The sequence below is a fragment of the Dromiciops gliroides genome, chromosome 3 (genome assembly GCF_019393635.1).
Source record: "Dromiciops gliroides isolate mDroGli1 chromosome 3, mDroGli1.pri, whole genome shotgun sequence".
In the NCBI taxonomy this organism is placed as follows: Eukaryota; Metazoa; Chordata; class Mammalia; order Microbiotheria; family Microbiotheriidae; genus Dromiciops; species Dromiciops gliroides.
In genome coordinates this window covers 456,612,236-456,634,372 of record NC_057863.1, presented here as the reverse complement: position 1 = coordinate 456,634,372, position 22,137 = coordinate 456,612,236, and the positions used below count along the sequence as shown (strand labels likewise).

Below are 22,137 nucleotides of genomic sequence, written 5' to 3'. Positions count from 1 at the left end.
GTTAGATATTATTTAAGGAGTTTCAGGGGGAAGATCGGGCATTTAAATGAGTGAGACTAACCTCAATGTCAGGAATCCATAAACTGGGATGCACTGACCTCTTAAAGATCTATGGATAGATTTCAGAGGGTCAGTGAACATGAATGGGATTTATTTTATGTTTTGAAAGACACTATTCTGAGAGCTGATCTTACCAGTATGTCAAGCGTCCATTACACAAACACAAAAGGATAATAACCCCACTCTAGATAAAACAGGACCCTCAAAAGAGAGTAGTAAAAAGAAGTAAGCTAGGGGAAGCTCTGAACAAAGAGCTGCTCCAGAAGTCAAAAAGTTCCAAATTCATATTTGACCTCACTTACTAGCTATGTGACCCTGGTCAAGTCATTTAACCTAAGTTTCCTCATTTGTAAAATGGGGATAATAATAGAACCTATCTCCCAGATTGTTATACAGGTAAAATGATAGAACAGTATCTAAAGCACTTTGTAAACCTTAAAGCACTATACAAATGCTAGCTATTATAATCTCTAAAATCTTTACTCTGTGTGAATGTGGACAAAGTCACTTCACTTACCCAAGTTTCAGGTTGGGAGAGGCTTAGACTAGATATTGCAGATCTGGGAGTCCTCTACATTGAGAAAATAATTAAACTAATAGAAGCTGATGAGGTTACCAAGAACGTATACATGGAAAAGAGTAGTGGGTCTAGGCCAGAACTTTAGGGAATACCCAGAATGATATGGATGTTGAGGCAGAAAAGGAGACAGAGAAACAGGAGAGTTAAAAAACAACAGTGTCACAAAAGCCCAGAGAGGAGAAAGCATCCAGGAGGACAGGATGGTCAACAGTGTCAAATGCAACTAGGTAAAGATGGATAAGGGCTGAGAAAGGACCATGAGATTGGTAATTAAAAGATCATTAGTGGGGGCGGCTAGGTGGCGCAGCGGATAAAGCACCGGCCCTGGATTCAGGAGTACCTGAGTTCAAATCCGGCCTCAGACACTTGACACTTGCTGTGTGACCCATTGCCCCCCCCCCCCAAAAAAAAGATCATTAGTAACTTTGGAAAGAGTAGCTTCAGTGGAGCAGTGAGATCCAAAACCATACCGAAAGAGGTTGGGGAGCAAGGACTTCCTTTGAGTACATATTTACCTATACTCTAAGGAAGTCAAAGTCTTATAGAAAAGTCCCAGGCATGCCTCAATTCAGAGCAACACTTTGCAGTAACAAAGTGGACACACATCAGTAGGGGAATGGCAAAACAAGGTGTGAAACACAAATGTAATGAAATTTTATTGTACCAGAAGAAATGATGACTATGAAGACTTGAGAGATTCATGGAAAATCTTATATGAACTAATGCAGAGTCAACTAAGCAGAACCAGGAAAAGAATATGTATTTATAATGTTACCAGAAAACAATAAAACAACACCGTATAATTAAAATAAACAAATTTAGACATGCTTCATTGCAAGGATGGGGGACTGTGGGCATAGAAGATCGTATATAATGTCAGATGCAGTTGGTATGTTGAATTTGCTGAACTATTTTTTTCTTTTTAAAAAAAATTCTTTGTTACAAAATGATGTTTTACTGGGTAAGGAATGAAGGAGAGGGACATATTCAGAGAGGTATATATTATAAAAAGAAAAGGTACAAGTAAAAATTAAGTTTAAAAATCTATAGCCCCTCTAATTATTCTCTTCTTTAGGCTAATCATCCATCTTTCAATTATTCTTCCATGACATAGTTTCTGGCCTTCACTAATTTCAATACTTTTCTCTGGATATACTTAAATTTGTCAATGTAGCTCTTAAAATGTGTTGGCCATAATTGCATATAATATCTAGCTGTGACCTGCCAAGTTCAGAGAATAATGAATCTGATCAATAAAGAACTTATAGTGTCATTAAAGACCACCCTATTCAACTGTCTCATTTTATACATGAATAAACTGAGTCCCAGAACATTCAAGTGTCCTGTCCAAGGAAACAGAGCTTGTCTGAAGGGGAGAAGTGACTAGAACCCAAGTATTTCAATCACTATTACAGTGTTCTTTCTAACACACCAAGATTTTCTAAAGTATGGTACTACAATGTAATAATATTGATTCAATTAGTAGATACATAGTTATTTCTAAATCATGACTTTGATCATAAGGTACTTGGTTGGTTCTAGGAAAGAAAAGATCCATTTAAGTTTCTCACAACCAAAATTGTTTTGCTAATGGCCCACTGATTTATAAAAATGATTCTGGACCCCATAACATAGTGTTTCCATGGAACCAATAGGCAGTGTGAGTTAGGGTAGAGCTGTGGCTTAGCTATTGTCCAAGGTATCAGCTGACTCTCTCAGGTTTATGTTACCTGAATCTCTAAGTATAATTTTATCTGAATATGTGAATGAACAGCAACTACCTTGCAGGCTTGTTGTGAGGATCAAATGAGGTAAGATATGTAAAACTGCTTAGCAAAGTGGCTAGTATGTGGTAGACACTATATAAATGTGGTTGATGCCATATAAATGATAGATATATCCCCATCCCCTATTTCTTCCCCCAACTTGGTCCTCTCTGTTACCCAATCTAAAAATTGACTACAGGAGAGTGGTTACCATCTCCCAAAATTGTATTTTAATACTTTAAAAAACATATGTAGGGACAGCTAGGTGGCGCAGTGGATAGAGCACTGGCTCTAGAGTCAGGAGGACCTGAGTTCAAATCCAGCCTCAGACACTTAACACTTACTAGCTGTGTGGCCCTGGGGAAGTTACTTAACCCCAATTGCCTCACTAAAACAAAACAAAACAAAACAAAACAAAAAAACATTTGTAGAGGCAGCTAGGTGGTGCAGTGGATAAAACACTGGTCATGGATTCAGGAGGACCTGAGTTCAAATCCAGCCTCAGACATTTGACACTTACTAGCTGTGTGACCCTGGGCAAGTCACTTAACCCCAATTGCCTCACCAAAAAAAAGAAAAGAAAAAAAAGAAAAGAAAAACATATGTAAAAGTTGACTCCTACTAGTATAATGAAACTAACCAATAATGATCACTTGGCTTATACATTTAGAAAAGATTCCTGTTCAGGCTGAGTGTGACTAAATGGCCTCTGAGGTCCCTTCCAGGGCTGATATTTGGGGATCCAACCTATTTCACAACGTTTTTATAAGAGTCAAATAAGATGACATATATAAAAACACTTTTGCGATATTCAAACACTAAATGTTAGTTATTGTTATTATTCTTACCGCACATGTAAACACAAAAACCTTATGATAGCATAACTGTCCAAAATAAGTCACACAATCTTTGGATCCTACAGAGGAACTTTCAAAGCAGATTTTCAAGCAGGATATGAATCCTTCATATTATGGTCTAATTTGCATTAAGATCCAGGGACTCATTCCTCTCCCACCAAAGAAAGCCTGATGCCTCTGTGGGTGGCAGTGCAATGCTCCAACTTTTAAATGCAGAGAACATGGTTTCACCACATCCTACCTGAAATCATGGCAAATGAAATACCATTCTATTTGCAATCTATTAATTTGCAAGAGTGAAATGGAGTGAAAGGATATCTCAAGGATCAGCTATTACAACTTGGAAAAGCTTCTTGGAGAAGGTAGGTCCCACAGTGTAACTGAGACAGAGGGATGGTTTGGTAGGTGGAAGACATGGCTCATGCATTCCCTGGAATGAAATTACCTGGAACTGGGGGGGGGGGGGAGAAAAAAGGACAGGCTGTGAAAAGCCATAGGAGGTCATTCTGGCTGGAAAATATACTTGCATACAGCAGAAAATGAAAGTCAACCAAGATGGTATGACCTTGAGTTAAAGATACTTAAATGCATAGGCCAAAATTTACAAAGCACCTTTCAACATATTTTTTTTTTAAAAAAAGGAGGATTCCACAACCTGTTCTTTAAAAAAAGAAAAAATCCTGTTTCCATGAGGAAATTCTCTCCAGTTAAAGTTTTTCTTACATCAAGTAAAAAACACATCCTTAAAATAACTCCAGAATCACTATCAGCTCTTCATTTGATAATGAATAACAAATAGTGTTTAAGGTTTCTAAAGCATTTTGAACCTACAACTAGGTTTAGTAGGTAGTAGATATTATTATCCCCTTTTTACCGATAAAGGGAGTAAATCCCAGGGAGGGAGGAAATGCAGAGGAAATCAAAGGTAACAAAGCTAAGTAACTGACAGATCTTGTATTTGGAAGAATTCAGGGCTTCAGACTCAAAGTTCAATAAAGTTTCTGCTACACCAAGGAAAAAGGAAAATATATATTTTTTTAAATTAGTCAAAGGTTTTAACCTGCACCCCAAGACTTAAAAAAAAACCCCTAAAAAGGGGGCAGCTAGGTGGCGCAGTGGATAGAGCACCAGCCCTGGATTCAGGAGGACCTGAGTTCAAATTTGGCCTCAGACACTCGACACTTACTAGCTGTGTGACCCTGGGCAAGTCACTTAACCCCAATTACCCCCCCCACACACACACACAACAACAACAACCCTAAAGTATGACTAATTAGTGACAGAATACTAGAATTCTGGCAGTGGGAAAGGCATTAGTAGTAATCTAATCAGGGCAAGCATCACTTGGATTTTGGGATGGGGAGAAGGTCTATATCTTTGGGATACAGTTTAAGGTTAGAGGCTTAAAAATATAAACCAGGAGTGGAAGATTATGGGTGTGAAACACAATTTTTGGTATCTTAGTTGCTGATATCTTGGTTAGTTTTGTTGAACCATCTCCCCATCTCCCACTTTTTAAAATAAAGGATAAATCCTTGAAAAGCGGAAGAGAAGGGATACTGGGAAATATGTTTAATGAAAAAACAAAAGATAATAAAATTTATTTTAATTAGTATTTTGCATAAGTTTTATAATATAAACCAAATTTTAAAATGGAGGGTTTAAAAAAAAATCCTGATAGGTAGTCATCCAGCCCCTGCCTGAATTAGACTAAATCTCATTTCCTTCCATTCCTCTCAGGCATCCTTTGGTGAAAGTGCTAATGACCAGTAAAACAGCCAAAGGCAAGCAGCAAGCAGGGGGAAAAAAGATTATCTGAACTACATAACCAGCTCATAAGTAATCACCAGATAAATATATTTAATTATTAAATTTATTCTTTGCCTAAAACCAACCAATGCCAACTCTTAAGATAATTGATCACAGGCACTATTTTACAACCAGAAGGCATGCATTTAAATGGAATATGATGAAAAATGAAAAGAAATCATGTTAGGAAATGTAACCATGCCATTTGTTTTTCCATTTCTTTAAATGTGCTCTAACATTTCTTTATCATCCTTAAAACACTAACACCGAATGTAGTATTGAAACTTGGAAATGACTGATGCCAAGTATAAGAAAAGATTTATTTCCTATTCTAATACTTTTATAGCCTAACAAACAGATTATAAGACTAAATTAAAGAACAGAAGTCAGTATAAAAGAAGACAATTCTCATGGAGCCAAAAATCAGTCAGACTTCTCAGAAACCAGTTATACCCCCAGAATCAAATCAAGCATTGTTGCACCCTGGAGGCAGATCTTCAAACTAACTTACAGGCAGATATGTAGCTGATCCACACAGAGTAGACATTAAACAAGATTGCACCTTAACATGCTCTCTTTTTTCAGATATTATTTGTTTTTTGTGAACTTTTGGGGGGGATGGGCGACAGTATCATTTATTCTGTTTTTGAATGATAAGGAAAAACTCCCAATATGGGTAGAGAAAAGTAAGCTATTTAGTTAGCTAAGTGATTAAGTAGAAATGTAGGTAAGACACCAAAAGCCTGCCTGCCATCAATACAGTGATGCTAGAATTATGGAATGGAAGAATGAGAGTTCAGCATGCCCGGTTGAGTTAATATCCAATTTGCAGTTATGTGGGGTGGGAAGTACCATCCTCTTTTGAGTTGGGTGAATAAGCATCATCTGTGGTGGCATGGGCTCCAGGCCCTTAGAATCACGGGGTCTAGTTTAGATTGGGGAAACTTTGACAGCCGATTACCTGAATTCAAATTTCAGGTAGACAGGAAATATTGTGTGACCGTGGGCAAGTAATTTAATTTTCTGCATCTGTAAAATAAGGCTGATTCTAACTCTAAGTCTATTGTTGTATACTTCTAAATTGGAGTACTCCCTAATTCATCCTAGGCAGTTTCTTTTACTTCTATCTGTGGATGGATATTACTTCATCCTACCCTATACTTTGCATATACTCAGATACTTTAAAGAACCTATGATCCCACTGAGATCACTAATCCTTCCAATCCAATCCAACAAGCATTTATGGCCTTATCCTGTGCAAGGCACCAAGATAATCACCAGGAATACAATATTAATCAAAATCCAGCCATGCCATTGTATCATATGAGATTTTTGTCTTTATACACCTGTAGGGAATATATCCAACATGCACTAGGAGTTATATGTAATATGACAGGGAATCTACCCAATTTACTCTTTCCTCTAAGTCTTTTAGTATTTCATACAGTGCAAAATACTCAGGCTGTCCATCTTTTGACTCTTATGGGGGCGGGAGGAACTGTAGAAAATTAATTCTTATATACTAGAGTAGCAGCAAGAGTAAGACTGGAACGGGATTAGGTTTTTAAGATTGATCCTCAGGATATGATGGCAGTTAGAGAGGGCAAAGAGAGTTAAGACTAGGAGATCCCTGAGGTCATTTAAGGATCTATATGTTTCCACACTTAAAAAAACAACCAACTATAAATAATTCTATGTTTACAAGAGGCCAAATCACCACACCATATAATGCTTAGATGAACCTTCACTTCAAGCCATCATATTTAAATATCACCACTACTCCATAGGATTTCAAGTGGTGGTTGATACATTCAAGGTAAGTTCCCATGATTTAATGACCAAAAAAAAAAATCACTAAAATTTGTAGATGTCTTAGAAGAGACATCCTTTTTTATTTAATAAGTGATGGACAAGCTAAAACCCTTAACATTACCTAGAGTTAAATGCCTAATTGGTCACTGAACTGTCCTGTGTGATAAATAACTAATGATACTTAAACATTGATATTTTTAAAGTGCATCAAAGTATAATGCATATAGTTATCACATAAAAGCTTGTAAAAGCTGAACTGTGGTTACTTTTACGTAATAATTTATGCCTAAAACCCCACAAGTATAAAATTTTGCACGCTATTCAGTCTTCAAAGGATGATTCAGTACAACCAAAAGATTTTAAAAATTAAGGCTACGTTTGGTACATTATAGAAAAGGCAGGAAGATCACTTAAAGCATGAAAATTATTAACACATTTAGTTTGTTTTTTCTCAGTCAACTGACATTTTGAACCAGGTATTTGAGTTCTCAAATCCAAGATTTAGATTTTGTAAATGTCTGAAGGGGCTTTTTAGGAGTTGGCAGATATTTATTTATACTTTCCTTAAAGTAACAAAAAATAATTGTTGAGTACTTATATATGGCAGCACTATACTATAAAAACAAAACAAAATAAACTGCAAGTCAGATGATAACACACAAACAATAATTGCAGAATGACACAGGTCAAATTTAATTTAAAAAGTTCTAATTTGACACAAATGTAGAAATTCAATGACCTTATAAAACAAATAAATTAGGAGGTGACAGATCCATTATTATAGATGGGTACAAATGCCCACTTTTTTGTATCACTATCCTTCTAGTGATGTTACATGGTTATAAATCAAGGAACACTATAATCTAAGAAGAATCAAAATTGTAGATGACCAGAAAAGTGATACAGTGATAGAGTGTTAAAATAAGTTATATGTTATTTCCAACAACTCCAAGTAATAATATAAAAGGTGCATGATCATGATCAGAGAAGGGGTAGGCTGGTCCTGCATGAATAGGAAGGGATAACATAGATAGTTTAAGGCTATGATAGTACCTACCCAAAGTAACAAAGCTTAAGAGAAAGCTTACAGTGCACTGAGTCAGCATGGATGTCTTTTGGGACAATACAGGTAACTTCAAAGAATGAAAAGAATGGATATGTTGAAATTTCTTCTGTTGGAGAAAGTGCTCACATCAATGACATCACAAATCTAGTGAATTATGGAAGTATTTCCCATTAACAAGTAAGAAAACACTGAATAGTGACAAGGAAGCATGGTCAAGTGAAAAAGTCCTGGAGACTACTGAATTCTTGCAATGAAATCAGGATTCTAGTCCCAGCTCTGACACTATTTCTTTGACCTTTGTCATAGTATATGATTTTCAGCTTGATAGGGTCTTAAGAGGTCATTTAGTCTAACTCCCTCATTTTACAGATCAAAAATACCGAGGCTCTTTGAGGTTAAGTGACTTTCTCAAAAATCAGAGACAGAAATCTGGACTCCAAGTCTTCTGACTCAAAATCCCAAAGCTCTGTGCTACCTTCAGAGCCTCACCTATAAAATGAAGAGGTTAGATATTCTCTAAGGTCCCTTCTAGCTCTATCATTGTATTGTACCATAGCATTATTGCCTAGACCAGGGCTTCTTAAACTTTTTCCACTAGCCACCTCTTTTCGTCTGAGAAATTTTTATGGGATCACGAATATATAGGTATATAAAATAGGTATACATAACTTTTTACTGTTGCCAAATATTTCTCAACCCCCACATTCAGTTATGCCACCCTATATGGGGTTTGCAACCCATGGTTTAAAAAGCTTTAGCCTAGCATATTACTTTAAATGGTGATTTTTCCTTGTAAGAAAACATGGCAAAATAGGAAAGAAGTATGAATTTATAAACTGAAGATGATCAGTTCAGAGCAGCAAAGAACCAGAGTTCATCTTATCCAACCCTTCATTTTAGAGATAAAGAAACAAAGACCCAGATAAAAGTCATATGCTAATTTAGCTGCAGGGCTTAGATTTCAACCAGAGGTCCTCTGATGTCAAATCCAGCATTCTTTTCACAAATCATGCTGCTATGAATATTTTGGACTCTAGTTTCTCTCTTTGACTTCTTTGATGTATATAATCAGCAGTGAGATCACTGTGCCAAAAGCTATGGGCAGTTTAGTCACTATTTTTACATAATGCCAAATTGAAATTCAAAATGGTTGGACCAATTCACAGCTCCACCAACAGCTGTCTTTCTACAGTGCCTCCAATATTTACTGTTTCCATCTTTCTTCATCTTTACCAGCTTGCATGGAGTAAGATAAAACCTCATTGTTGTTTTAATGTGTATCTCTTATTATTAATAACTTGGGACATGTTTTCATGTGATTGATTAAAATAAGTAATTTTAAAAATTCTATACCTATCCTTTAACCACTTACCGTATTTTTGACAATTCTCTGTACATTTTGGACATCGTACTTTTATTTGTGATATTTCAAATATTTTCCATCCTACTGTTTTTATCTCAGTTCTGTCTTCATCATTGATTTTATTCATGCAATTTATCTTTAAGATTCCTCTATCCCTTGTTTGTTTAAAAATTCTCTCCTCAGTCATAGCTGTAAAAGGCACCTGATCTTTATTTTCTTATGTTTTTCCTGTGGTATGACATTTTATATCCAGACCTCACATCTGTTTTAAGTTTATTGTGCCATATAAAGCTAGATATTTTTCTAAACTTAATTTTTGCACAATTGGTTTCTAGTTTTCCCAATAGTTCTTATCAAAAAGGAAGTCCTCCCAGTAGTTTATGTTCTTGGGTTTAAATCAAACACTGGACAAGTTTTCAAATTATTAGCTAATCCATTCTTTATAGCTAATTTTGTGGTTTTTTTCCTTTAATCAGTATGAAATATTTTGATGGCTTCTGCTTTTTAATATATTCTGATGCCTGATTGATTATGCTATGAGTAGCACACTTTTTGAAGTGGAGAAACTTCTCTTTGGAGCACTGTGGTGTTTTTTTTTTAAGTACTTCAAAAAGCAATGAAGAAAAAGTAACATTTCTAACATTTCTTAGTTTTAATGGAAGCACCTTGGCCTGCAAATTCCTGCATAGATTGGGACGACATTTATCATTCACCATCAAGCAATGTATTTCCATACCACAGGACAGTCTCAAGATTAGGCTCCTCTCTTTGGTGACACTTGTGCTTTTGGGGGTCCAATGTGTTTCTTATAGGGAAAGGGAACTCATTTGTTCTCATCCTGAAACCTCATGGTTATGCATGTCTGTGCAGCGCAACAGCATGCATGTATTTTGGAAAGACATAAAATAAACATGCTATTTGCTAATATTTTCAAGAAATAGAGTACTAAGAAAATCCTGGGAAATTAGTATATTAGCTCATGAAATGATCTCATTTAAACCAAAGAATCAGAAGCATACTGTATTATATCACGAAAATACAATATAAAGAATAATATCCTCTCACATTTAGTTTTTTAAAGTATGGTATTCGGAGCTTGGCCTGCAGCTGTAAGAACATTCCTCCTCAGAATAAAAGTAAATAAGATGCCTAGCTGTGTGACCCTGGGCAAGTCACTTAACCCCAATTGCCTCACCAAAAAAAAAAAAAAAAAAGTAAATAAGATGCAAAGGGCATTTTTACATAGCTGTAGGAAGAATTCTCTATTCCCTAATGTTGGGTGGGGGGAACACAACCCTCTTTCATGAGCTTTGATTTGCAGTCATTACACAGTCTGGATTTGGAATCAAAGGATGTAGATTAGAAGTCAGTCACTTAACTTCATTGAGGCTTCAGTCTCTTTATCTGTAAAATGAGGGTATTAGACTAGATGATCTTTTATGGTCTCTTCCAGTTCTAAATCCTACAGTCCAGGATTATTTTGGCTTTTGTGTAAAGAACAGATTGGAAAAAGAAGAGACTTCAGGGAGAGAAACAATTACAATAGTCCATGGAAGTGGTGATAAGAGGCTGAAGCAGGGTATGATATGTGGAGTAAAGAACAAACTCATACAATAGCTATTTTAGAGGTAAAATCATTAAGATGTGGTAACAGATTGTACAGGGAAGGAGAATGAAAAGTTTGGGATGACTTTTCCTAAACCTAGGTGGGAGGTTGGTAGTGCCAGCCAATGGAAATAGAGATGTCAAGAAGAGCAGCAGGTTTAGTTTAAGGGAAAGGTAAGTTCAGTTTGAACTATATTAAGTTTGAGATGTTGGCGGAAGGAAGCTTCCCGACCTCTCACTCAATTTATCTGGGACACAAGAGAACCTCCCTAGATTTGTCGAAGCTAATGATTACTACCCACTTCTAGTGATTCACAGGGGGATGAATAATACAATTAATGAGTGCTTAGTAAGTTGGCAGGGTTGTGGAAAGAAATGAAGATGAGTGAGATACCATTCTTGCCTTCATCCTGCTCATGTGTAGAAATGGATTTCAGGAAAGAGGTTAGGATTAATTGAATAGATTTGGGAGTTATCTGTGAAGAGATGATTATTGAACCCATGGGACCAAATGAGATAACAAAGGAAATGTAGGGAGAGAATTCAATTCAACCATTTATTAAATACCTACTACATGCGAAACACTGGGATAAAGCTATGAAGGCAACATTGAAACAATCCTTAACTCAAGAAGCTTCCATTTTACTCAGAGGACACGGTACATACAAAATCATTTCAGGAAAGAAACAGGAAAGAACAATAATAATTGTTGGGATCAGAAAAGACCTCAAGATGGAGGTGATAGCTGAGATTTTCTTTTAAGGAAACCAAGGATTATCAAAAATAGAGGTGAAGAGCACAATCAGACTTTTAGAAAAGCCAGTGCAAATACAAAGAGTCAAGTGATGGTATATTATGAATATCAAACAGCTAAAACAGCTAGTTTGGCTAGATCACAGAGTATAAGTCTAGAAAAGTAGATAGGAACCAGACAGAAGAGGACTTTAAATGCCAAGCTGAGGTCTTTGTATTTTATCCTAGAAGCAATAAGGGGATATAGAGTAGGGGAATGATTTGGTCAGATTTGTGTTTTAAGAATATAAATATACCAGCTATATGAAGGATAGATTAGGGAGGAGAGGATGGAAGTGAGTAATTAAGAAGCCTTTGTAAATCTAAGTGGGAAGTGATAAGTGCCTGACACGAGTGGCCATATGTGAGTGTGAAAGATACTATAGAGGTAGACTCAATTAGTATTGTCAAGTAATTGGACAGAGGAGATAAGGGAGGAACTTAGAGGCTTTGAACTTAGATGATTGAGAAGTTGGTCATACCATCCAGGGAAACAGGGAATTTGGGGTTAGGGACAGGTTTAATGGACACAGTGGATGGGAGAAGGTGGGGAGAAGAAAAAGAAAGAAAGAGAAAGAGAGAAAGAAAGGAAGGAAGGAAGGAAGGAAGGAAGGAAGGAAGGAAGGAAGGAAGGAAGGAAGGAAGGAAGATAAAGTGTGTGGGTTTGGACATTTTAAAGTATTGGCTTAGTGAGGTCTCTTCTCATACATGGAGATGAGGGAAAATGACTTCAGGGTTGTAAAATTGAGAGATTAGAAGGATGGTGGTCATGGCTAATAACAACAGACTATATATTTAATTATCTAAACAACAGTCCAAGTTCAGAACAATAACCCCATTGCTAGGTTGGTCATCAGGTTGATAAATTTTTTCAACCATAATAATTCTTGAAGACTATTTAGTAAGTTGTAGTGGGGTTGTGGTGTATGCCAATATAAGAAATAACCCCATCAACCAAATCACACATATTTGATGTACTGCAGTAACTTAACATTTATACAATGCATCTGTAACTTCATCACTAAAGGTATACCCTCTGATAATATAGATTACAATATATCTGTATCTTCTTGTTGGTATCTTTCCAAAAATTCTCCACAAGAAGACCAGCAAACTTCCCATCTGTTATCTAATACTATTATCAGATAACCAGTTCTTTTCCAGTCTTATGTGTCTCTGATGCTATCTATTATACGCAGTCTCCTGTACAACTTCTAGTTGGGCATTTTGAAGTCCACTCATGCCCACCAGACACCTCTCCACTGAAGTAAAACCCAACTTTAATTCTTCAGACACTGAGGTAGCAGTTAACTCAACCACATAGCATCATTGGAAGAATACTGGTATTAAAGGCACTGGTCTGAATTTCAAAAAGATCCTAGGGATCATTTTGGTGTAATTTTCCAGAGGAAATCTAATCTAGCTTGTTTTTCTTTTCCTTCTGTTCAATGTCCATTCACAATGTCTATCCAAGATAATTATATTGATGGACTAGCTCTTTGGTTGTCCATCCAATTGCCTAACAGTCTGGATCATACATATTCTTCATTAACTTGCTTTTATTTTTCTATGTAGTTAGATCAAATTCTTTAACTGTGGATCTCACTTAGGAAGCTCATAATATTCCGAAGTTTGATGCAATCGGCACAATGCCATCCACAAGCAGAAACACCTGGAAGCAGAAACTCATCATATAAGCAGCACAGGAACAGGGAGTTAGATTTGGTGTTAGGAAAGATCTGAGCTTAAATTCTGCCTCATACATTTACTCACTATGAGATCATAAGAAAGTCTGTCTGTTTGTAACCTGTCTGCTTCAGTTGTTTCTTCTGTATAATGGGAATAAGAGTTCCTATTGTCAAGGGTGGTCCTGAGAATCAAATGAAATAATATATGTAAAATGCTTTGCAAACCTTAAAATGTGATGTGTTGTCATTATCACCACCACCACCACCATCACCATCTACAGGGACTCTCCCTTCCATTTTGCACTCTTTACCAGATAATCTTCTAATCCAGTGCCAAACACCTTTGACAAGTACATATCCTTCTTTTTGCCTCTCTAATAATTAGAAGGTCATTGAACAAAATCATTATGGCAATGCTCTTGATGGAAAAGAGCTGTTCTGTGAAGTCAGCATTTTTATATACTGTATCAGACACCCTTTTTATAGTATATATTTTATAGCAGAACACAAAGATGTGATCTGCATAGAAAAAATATTTGCAACAGTTCACCTTTCCTCTTTTTAATCCCTTATCAAAGATGGCCTAGGCATGTGTTTAGATTTGTCTCAAAACTTTTTAAAGTTGTATGAATGAATAAGTAGGCATTTAAGTCAGCAGTTATTAGTCACTTGATTTTAGAAATAGTAAGATCCATGATTTCCCCCACCCAAACTGTTTGTTTCCTCTTTCAGAAATCTCAAAAGTTGAGTTATTTCTCTAATTAGTTGTGTGATCCTGGGCAAGCCCTTTGTTTCCTCAACTATAAAAATGATCAAGTTGGACTAAATCTTCCAGATGTTTTTCCAGCATAATTATGCTGATGAGAAGCTCAGTGTTCTTTACACTACATCATCTTGCCTACTGAATTACATTCAATATTTTAGCTATGTGTGAGCCTATCTTCTCTTTCCAAATAGATTCTAAACACTGTGAGGCCAGGGGCAGACTTTCATTTATATAAGCCCTCTACAATCTTGAATATCATAGCATAGATGATCAGGTGGTAGTTAACATTGCCAGGTAGAGCTGAATTCAAATTCTGCCTCCTGCATTACTGGCTATAAGGGTCACAGTCACCCTCTAGGAGTCTGATTCTTCATCTGTAAAATGATACTGCATAATACCTACTTCACTGGGTTGTTGTGAAGCTCAAATAAAATTATACATGTAAAATGCTTTCCTACCTTTAAAGTGATACATAAATGCTAATAGTCATTATTATAATGAATAAAACTAGAGGGCTGTTACCAGGTCCTTGATAAATGCCAAGTACCAAAGGCTACTTGGACTAAGTGGAATTTTAAGTCAGAATTTCATCTGTTCCATTGTTTTAAATGTTCTCAATCATCTCCACTACAGAAAAATTTTCTTCCTCAACAGTATTTTAAAATGTACTAAAGGGGGCAGCTAGGTGGCGCAGTGGATAAAGCATCAGCCCGGGATTCAGGAGGACCTGAGTTCAAATCCGATCTCAGACACTTAACACTTACTAGCTGTGTGACCCTGGGCAAGTCACTCAACCCTCATTGCCCCTCCAAAAAAAATGTACTAAAAAGATATGAATTATGTCAGGTAAGAATTCTCTACAATTGAAACTTTAAAAACAAACACTTGTCAAATACAGATGGGGGGGGGGAGCTCCTCTTTCTGAGAAACACACATGCAAAAAACCAAAAACAAAAAAACAAAAAAAACCTAAGTTGCTGAAATCCAAACTGACAAAATGGGAAAATTCAGGAGAAAGGGAACCAAAAAATATTATGCAATGAGCAAAACTGTCAAATTATAAGTAACTGTAAAATATAAGTATCACTTTTATCAGTGATTGAGCCTCTTTTTTCCCAGATAATCCAATTTTTACCTTAAAATGCACATTAGTAGCTGAAATATTTGACTCTCTTTTCTCCCTAGACACCAGAGAACTGTAGGGTTATGTTATAAAATAAGAACAAAATAGTTGGGTTTTTTGTTTTTTAAAGAATCATGGAGGTAAACATTTATATATAAGTGGCACAGAGCAGAAAGAGTGCAGAAGTAGAAGACAAAAATACGTTTTCTTCTTGGTTCTGCCACTAATTTCAGGAAACTATGTGTGACTATAACTTCAGGAAACTCATTTAATGTTTCTGGGTCTTATTTCTCTCATCTATGATGTCAGGAGGTTGGATAAGATGATCTCTAAGGACCCTGCCAGCTCTTAATAATCTATTCCATTCTAAGGGGCAGGAAAAGTGACTCATTTCAAAGAGATTTTGACTATTGTCTTACTCTTCACATTCACAAGTCTTGTGCAAGGAGTCCTACTTTCAGACCCTGTTTTTAGGTACCATGCCTTCTTGAAGACTATGGATCACCACAAAACAAAATCCTTCTTCTACTTCAGCTAAGGGCACACATGTTGTTTCACTGGTCTCTCTAGACTTCAAGGGAAATCATCCAAGGAGCTTGCAGAGGTGAAAACAAGTAAAGGCTAGATCTTTACTAGGCAGCAAACAAAACAGAGCAGCACAAAGCCAGGAAATGAAATGACTACATGTAAAGACAACCTTTACTTTAAAAAATAGTTCTTGACTTAAAAGGCAAAAAAAAAATTTGAAAATACATTATTTTCCCCTATAAAAATAGGTTCCCAGGAAGAAAGCAGATTACAATGATTAATAGAAAAAGATTTCTCGGAGAAGTTATTATCCCCGAGAAGCATACATTTTCTGGATGTCAAGAATAAAGAAGTGGTGGGGGTGGCTACATGGCGCAGTGGATTAAGCACTGGCCCTGGATTCAGGAGTACCTGAGTTCAAATCCGGCCTCAGACACTTGACACTTACTAGCTGTGTGACCCTGGGCAAGTCACTTAACCCCCATTGCCCTGCAAAAAAAAAAAGAATAAAGAAGTGGGAAATTTACAAGTCATAAGTTGAGTCTGACCTCACACATTTCATACTCTTTTCTCCAGTTGCTGGCACAATAGAACAAAATTAACTGAAGTTTTACCCATTTACTTATTCAAGTTATTTAATTTCCCTGGCTCATTTTCTACACTGATTATGACAATGACTGTCCACTTCTTATTTTACCTATGTATAGCTGTGAAGATGAGCTTATTATCAAAAAGTTTCTTGGAAGAAAAGCATTATACAAATCTAAGGTACCACACTGTTATTCACAAGATTTCAGTTAACTCAGTGATTTGGAAATGCATTCTTAGTTACACAGACAAAGGAGAAATAGAATATAACATTAAAAAAATATCCTGGTCAGGCCTTAAGCAATTTGGCTCGGAAATCATTTCAAGAGTGATAGAATTACCCACGTGTGGTGATCCAATGTGGACATTTGCCCTGGAGGAGGGGGGGAGACAAATCCTAGTAATTTTTTTTTAAAGAAATGGGTTACATTAGTGAAGAGTATGGAAAATTTAGTGAGATGCCAGAGAGGCACTTGGCAGAAAAAATGAGGAAGCACTAATACAGAATTCTGTTCTTTCCTAATGGCTGCAGCTAGGCATTTTCAAATGATTCCTTCCTCATCCATTTTTAAAGAACTATTTAATACAAATGTGCAAAGATGGCATAAATTGCTTATAAAATGAAAATAGGATTTGACTATAAAACTTTACATGGAAAGATCAGTTTCATTTTCTGATACTTTCATTTTTAACCATCTTGACTTCTTGGGGGAAAAAACAAAATGGAACTATTTTTAGCAATATTCACATAAACATACCTATGTACAAGTTTTATCTTAAAACTTTAATGAAAAAATACATAAATTTCATGGACAGAATTGCATGAAGATGTTAATCAACAGCTTTGTATGTCATTTTCTGAACAAGGCCAAACACTGAATCACAGTTAAAATTCCTCACGTGCAGATACGCCCAGTTAATCTGCTTGAAAGCAGCAAAGTATGTAAATCTACTTACACTGGTGAGATAAACATTTCTCTCATTAAATGTTAACAACATGGAACTAGAACCACTGTTGGTCAGCAAATGCATCTCTCCCCTCTACCCATATTAAATTTTTCCCACCAGTAATCCAGAGAACTGAAGCAAGCTATTTTTTTTAAAAGCAAAATCCTTTCCTAAAGCAAACAACAAAAAAAACTTGTAACATGATTTGAAAATACAAAGAATGTGACATCCCTAGCTATGAACTAACTATTGCATGAAAATCAGCAGCAAAAGAAGAAACTTACAAGGAGAAAATAGTCAGGTAGAAAATTGCAAAGAAAATAAAGTATGAGTTTTATTTCTAGATTTTGAACTACAAGATCATAATCTCTCCCCTCCCCCCAAAAAACACCTTATTTTTACAGACCATTGTATACTAGCACAAAGAGTTTGGGGTTTAGGGTTTGGGGGAGTGGAGAACAATTGCTACTGAGATCATATATTGTATCCACACAAAATTATCGAATATATAAGACAACTGTGATAGGCTGTTGCCTGCATGCTCACATTTTTCAACTAAACCTTAAACCTGCATTCTGCCTTTGTCTAGTTATTACCCACTGAGCTACCACTTATATCAAGGGATTCTAAGTTTGACTAGAGCCTAGTAGGCGTATTTCTAAGGTTCTCATCTGCCTGTGATGCAGGAAAATCCTGTTTAACACTGATGACTTCAGAGATCAGAGCTCACTCCTCCTTCTCTATACCAGAGGGGGAAAAAAGTCAGTCACCACCCACCTATATCTAGTTGGCTCCCCCATATTCTCCTAGACAACATGACAGGGCTTAAAAAGAATAGGACTGATTTATTCAGGGAAATATTTCTTTGCCAACAATAATTCCAACAAACCATGTCAAATTACAAATATCAACACTTCACCCAAATCACTTTATTTTTCTTCCACTTTCTGTTCTTTAAAAAAAATAATCTCTAGATCTAAGTTACTTAAATATTCTCAATTTCTGTCTTAATATCATATTACAAAACTAATCATATTTGTATATACATATAAATATGTAGTACTGGTGTTTCATAATCCATTAATTTTCATTTCAAATGTAATTTTAATTATACCTTAAACTCAACTTTTTACTCACAAATGTTTTCCCCCCTCAAAAAAATCAGAAAAGTTAACTTGTTCTACAAATGTTCAGCTTCTAGATTAAATTCAAACAACATTATCTCACTGGAGATTTCCTATTCTCTCTAAAAGGAACAAATTATGATGAAATCAAGGTCTCCAACTTAATCACACTACAAAATCATTCACAAGACTACACACATTGAGTGAGCCTGAGCTAAAATGAGATCACAAAGTCACTCGTGGTAACCAGGTCCCTATGTAGGAAGTGTGCTTTCACCACAGAACAGCTAAATACTAACAAAAGAAACCTTTGAGTCAAATACCACTGGTACCCGGGGTCTTGTGTCTGTATAATGCCTACACATTCATTTCTTTCTTTGCCTATAGAAAAAAAAGAAAGTCTGTTTGTTTTTCTGATTCAGTCAGCCTTTTTAGCTCTTTGAATCTAAGGAGTGCCCTATGAAAAGAAGAGCATCTTATCAGTGTGCTCCAGACCAGCAGGCTATCTCCCATCCACACACAAAACCTACAGCCCCTTACAGTAAAAGGCCTCGCCCTCGCCCTTTTTCCCTCATTTCACAGCTAACACCCCGCGGAGTCCTGACAACAAATAAATGAATACACAAGGCCCTACAGTTCCTTACATAATTAACCATCTTTTCAGGTAGCCTGAGGTGGGCGGGAAGGGGAGGGAGGAGGAGAAGCTTTGTAGTAAATTGGTTTCATTTATGAAGTTTATGCAAGTGTGGCCAATGGAGACGTGTATTCAAAATCAGCTCACGTTAAGTAGACTTTTCATGTGTATCCTAAACTTTTATTCTGAAAGTTTCAACCAGAATCCAAACTTGTTTTTATGGATACATCAGTCTTCATTTCAGCTGTTACCCAGACAAAAGTTTTATTGATTTCAAAATCAAGAGTTTTGCCTTCGTAAGGGAAGCAAACAGTCCCTTAGTCCTACATTCTAAAATGAAAGCTAGTAAGGGAGGAACTCAACAAAACCGGTACTTTAAAACTAAGTCCTTGCTTCACCAAAATTAGACTAATTTTCAAATTCTCTCAAAGTAAAGGAAACACTATTTTGAGAATAAGAAATGGACAAAAAGAAATCAATAATCCCTTGAAAGCTTGCAGTAAAGTTAGTAGGCATTCTTGCCATTAGTTATGATGTATCTACTCTTAATGGAGCCAAAGTCCACATCGAAGGATGTGATCCCTTTGTATCATTATTGGGATAATAACTTAATTGATTTGCCTCAGTTGCTAAGGTTAGACACAAGAGGCTTATTGTTAAGGAAAAATAGCTGCTCAGTGTTTTTGTTTTTCAACAAGCAACTTGCCACAGACCTCTAATCAGTTTAACCTTTTATAAACACAGAACTGCACATTAAAAAAAATAATAATGCAAAGTTTTGATTGTTGCTGGTGCCTTTCTGAAAGATTTGTCATGACATGGCTTTAGTAATCTTTAAAAAAAAAAAAGGACTGGGGAAAACAAAAAACACACACAAAAAGCCAACCACCCAGGATGAGCTGCAACTCTCCCCCTCCTTTTGCAGCCCTTCTTTTCCCTCCCGCACCAGATTTTGATCTAAACACAAAATTGCCTTTGGAGCTCAATCTGCTTTTTTTCCCCAAAGTATGAAACTATATTAAAATAGGAAAACGCATGTGTATGACTCAGTCTTATCCAAAGTATCTTTTCAATCAAAATGTCACAGGATTTCCCTCTGCTACTGAAGAACTGAAAACCTAATCGACGGTCTAAGTTCCCCTTTTTTTTTCGGTGTCCCCTTCACCACTACCAAAAAAAATATTCTCCTTGGTTTTCCTCGTTTCATGAGAAATTAAAACATGCAGTTTGAAGTTTCAGTTGAAGATTTCCAACGAAGGCGACAATCAGACTCCCTTTATTCACACTCACACTCACACACTCACACACACACACACACACACACACACACACACACACACACACACACACACAGGAAAACTTGTTGCAAGGCTCAGCAAACCCAAACCTAGCCCAGCCTCGCCTGCCTCGCCTCCCCTTTCCTCCCCTCCCCTCCCTCTCTACCCCTCCTCTTCCTTTTCCTCCTCCTCCTCTTACACCCCACCCTACCCAGCTAGTCCCCAGGGCAGCGGGGGAGGGGGGGGCGCCGTGAGGAGAGGGGTGAGTTTGCATCCCCGCCGCTAAGGTCATCCAGTTGAAGTCGCCTGACCTGCGGCCCATCTCAATCGCCGCCACCGACTCCTTTACAAACAAGGTCACCACACCAACCCGGGTCCCTTTTATGAGCTTCGAAGGATAAAGGGCTCAGCTGTTCCCGGATCCAAAAGCTGCCCCTCTTGCAAAACTAAGTCCCGGCGTCCCCAACGCGCCTACACCCCCCCCCCGCCCCAACCTTCAGCACTCATTCCTCCCCACCCCGACTCTCGCGCCGCCCGCCTCTTACCTGCTTCCGAAAGGGGGTTCGGCTGGTGCCACTGCCCCCCGGATTCCCGCTGCTATTGGGGAAAATCATTGCCTGAAGCCTTGGAGGGCGGGGGAGGGGGAGCCTATGGCAGGGTGCAAGGATGGGGGAGGGGGCAACTTTGGGAGCCACTAGTTCCGAGGCTAGTCCAGGGGAAACTCCCTTTCGTTGGGCTGCAGGCGTCGGGGGCCGGGGCTGGGTTGGGCTGGGCTGGGCTGGGCTAGGCTAGGCTAGGGCTGCTTGCTGCTGCTGCTGCTATTGCTGCTGCTGTTGCTGCTGCTCCTGCGGGCGCCGCGGTGCTGACTTCTCCTGTCCCCTCCTCCTCCTCCTCCTCTTCCAGCACCTCCTCCTCCTCCTCCTCCTCCTGAACTCGGCTAAAAGTCAGGGGAAATGCCCCCGTCCCCTCCCCCTGCGGCTCCTCTCCCTCCTGCAGCCTCTTCCTCCTGCTGGGCTCCGAGAGCAGCGCTGGGCGGGAGAGCCTGTAGAAGGAGCAGCAGCCGCCCTGCCTGCCATGGAAGGGAGTTAGTTCATTGATCAGACGACTGGGGAGACTTTCCAGGCGGCAGCAGCAGCGCCGCCACCGGTCCCACCTACCATGGCCTCAACCACCGCCCTGAGAGGGCGCCGAGAGCGGGGAGGGAAGGGAGGGGGGGAGGTGGGTGGAGCAGGAGAGCCCAGTGCCTCTTCCAGGCACCTCTGGCTCCACCACCGCGCCCGCCACAGTAGGCTCTATGCCCACCAGCTCCAAGGGATCTGAGTCCCTGGGTTACAGCGCAGCCTGACCTCTTCCCCTGGGTCAGCGTTTTGGGAGCCCGTAGACCAGAAAGAGCTACTGGCGGCCCCTGCCCCGGTGCAATGGTTGGGTCTGGCTCCCCGCATACCGCACATTCCTTGGTGTAGCCAGCCCCCCCTTCTCTTTTTTTCCCCTTCCCTCTCTCTCCCCTCCCTAAGCACCAGTGGTGGCAGCACTGCGCCCCTACTCTAAACCCCTGGCAGAGTAGATCACTAAGGCACTCTGGCAAGAAATCTAACTTAGTCCCCCTGCCCTTCTTTACCCATTTCTATTTTCCTTTGCGCTCACCACGTCCTTTCCCCAAAGTGACTTTGATGAGTAAAGTTACCAGTAACCGACACTTAAACAGCACATCTGCAAATCGACATTTAATCAGGACAACCCTGCCCACCCCT

The 22,137-nt window shown here is 38.2% G+C and overlaps 1 protein-coding gene across 2 annotated transcripts in view; it reads right to left on the bottom strand.

Annotated features, from left to right (window-relative positions):
* RBMS1 (RNA binding motif single stranded interacting protein 1) overlaps positions 1-22,137 on the bottom strand; it is a 276,072-nt gene that overhangs the window by 163,715 nt on the left and 90,220 nt on the right. The window contains exon 1 of one of the 2 annotated variants that reach the window (XM_043994400.1): positions 20,932-21,561. The exons of the other annotated variant lie outside the window; for it this stretch is intronic. Within the exon in view, the coding sequence (XP_043850335.1) occupies positions 20,932-21,000 (69 nt within the window). The 5' untranslated portion in view covers positions 21,001-21,561. Of the gene's footprint in view, positions 1-20,931; positions 21,562-22,137 lie in introns of those variants that run through there. 2 annotated transcript variants of the gene reach the window in all.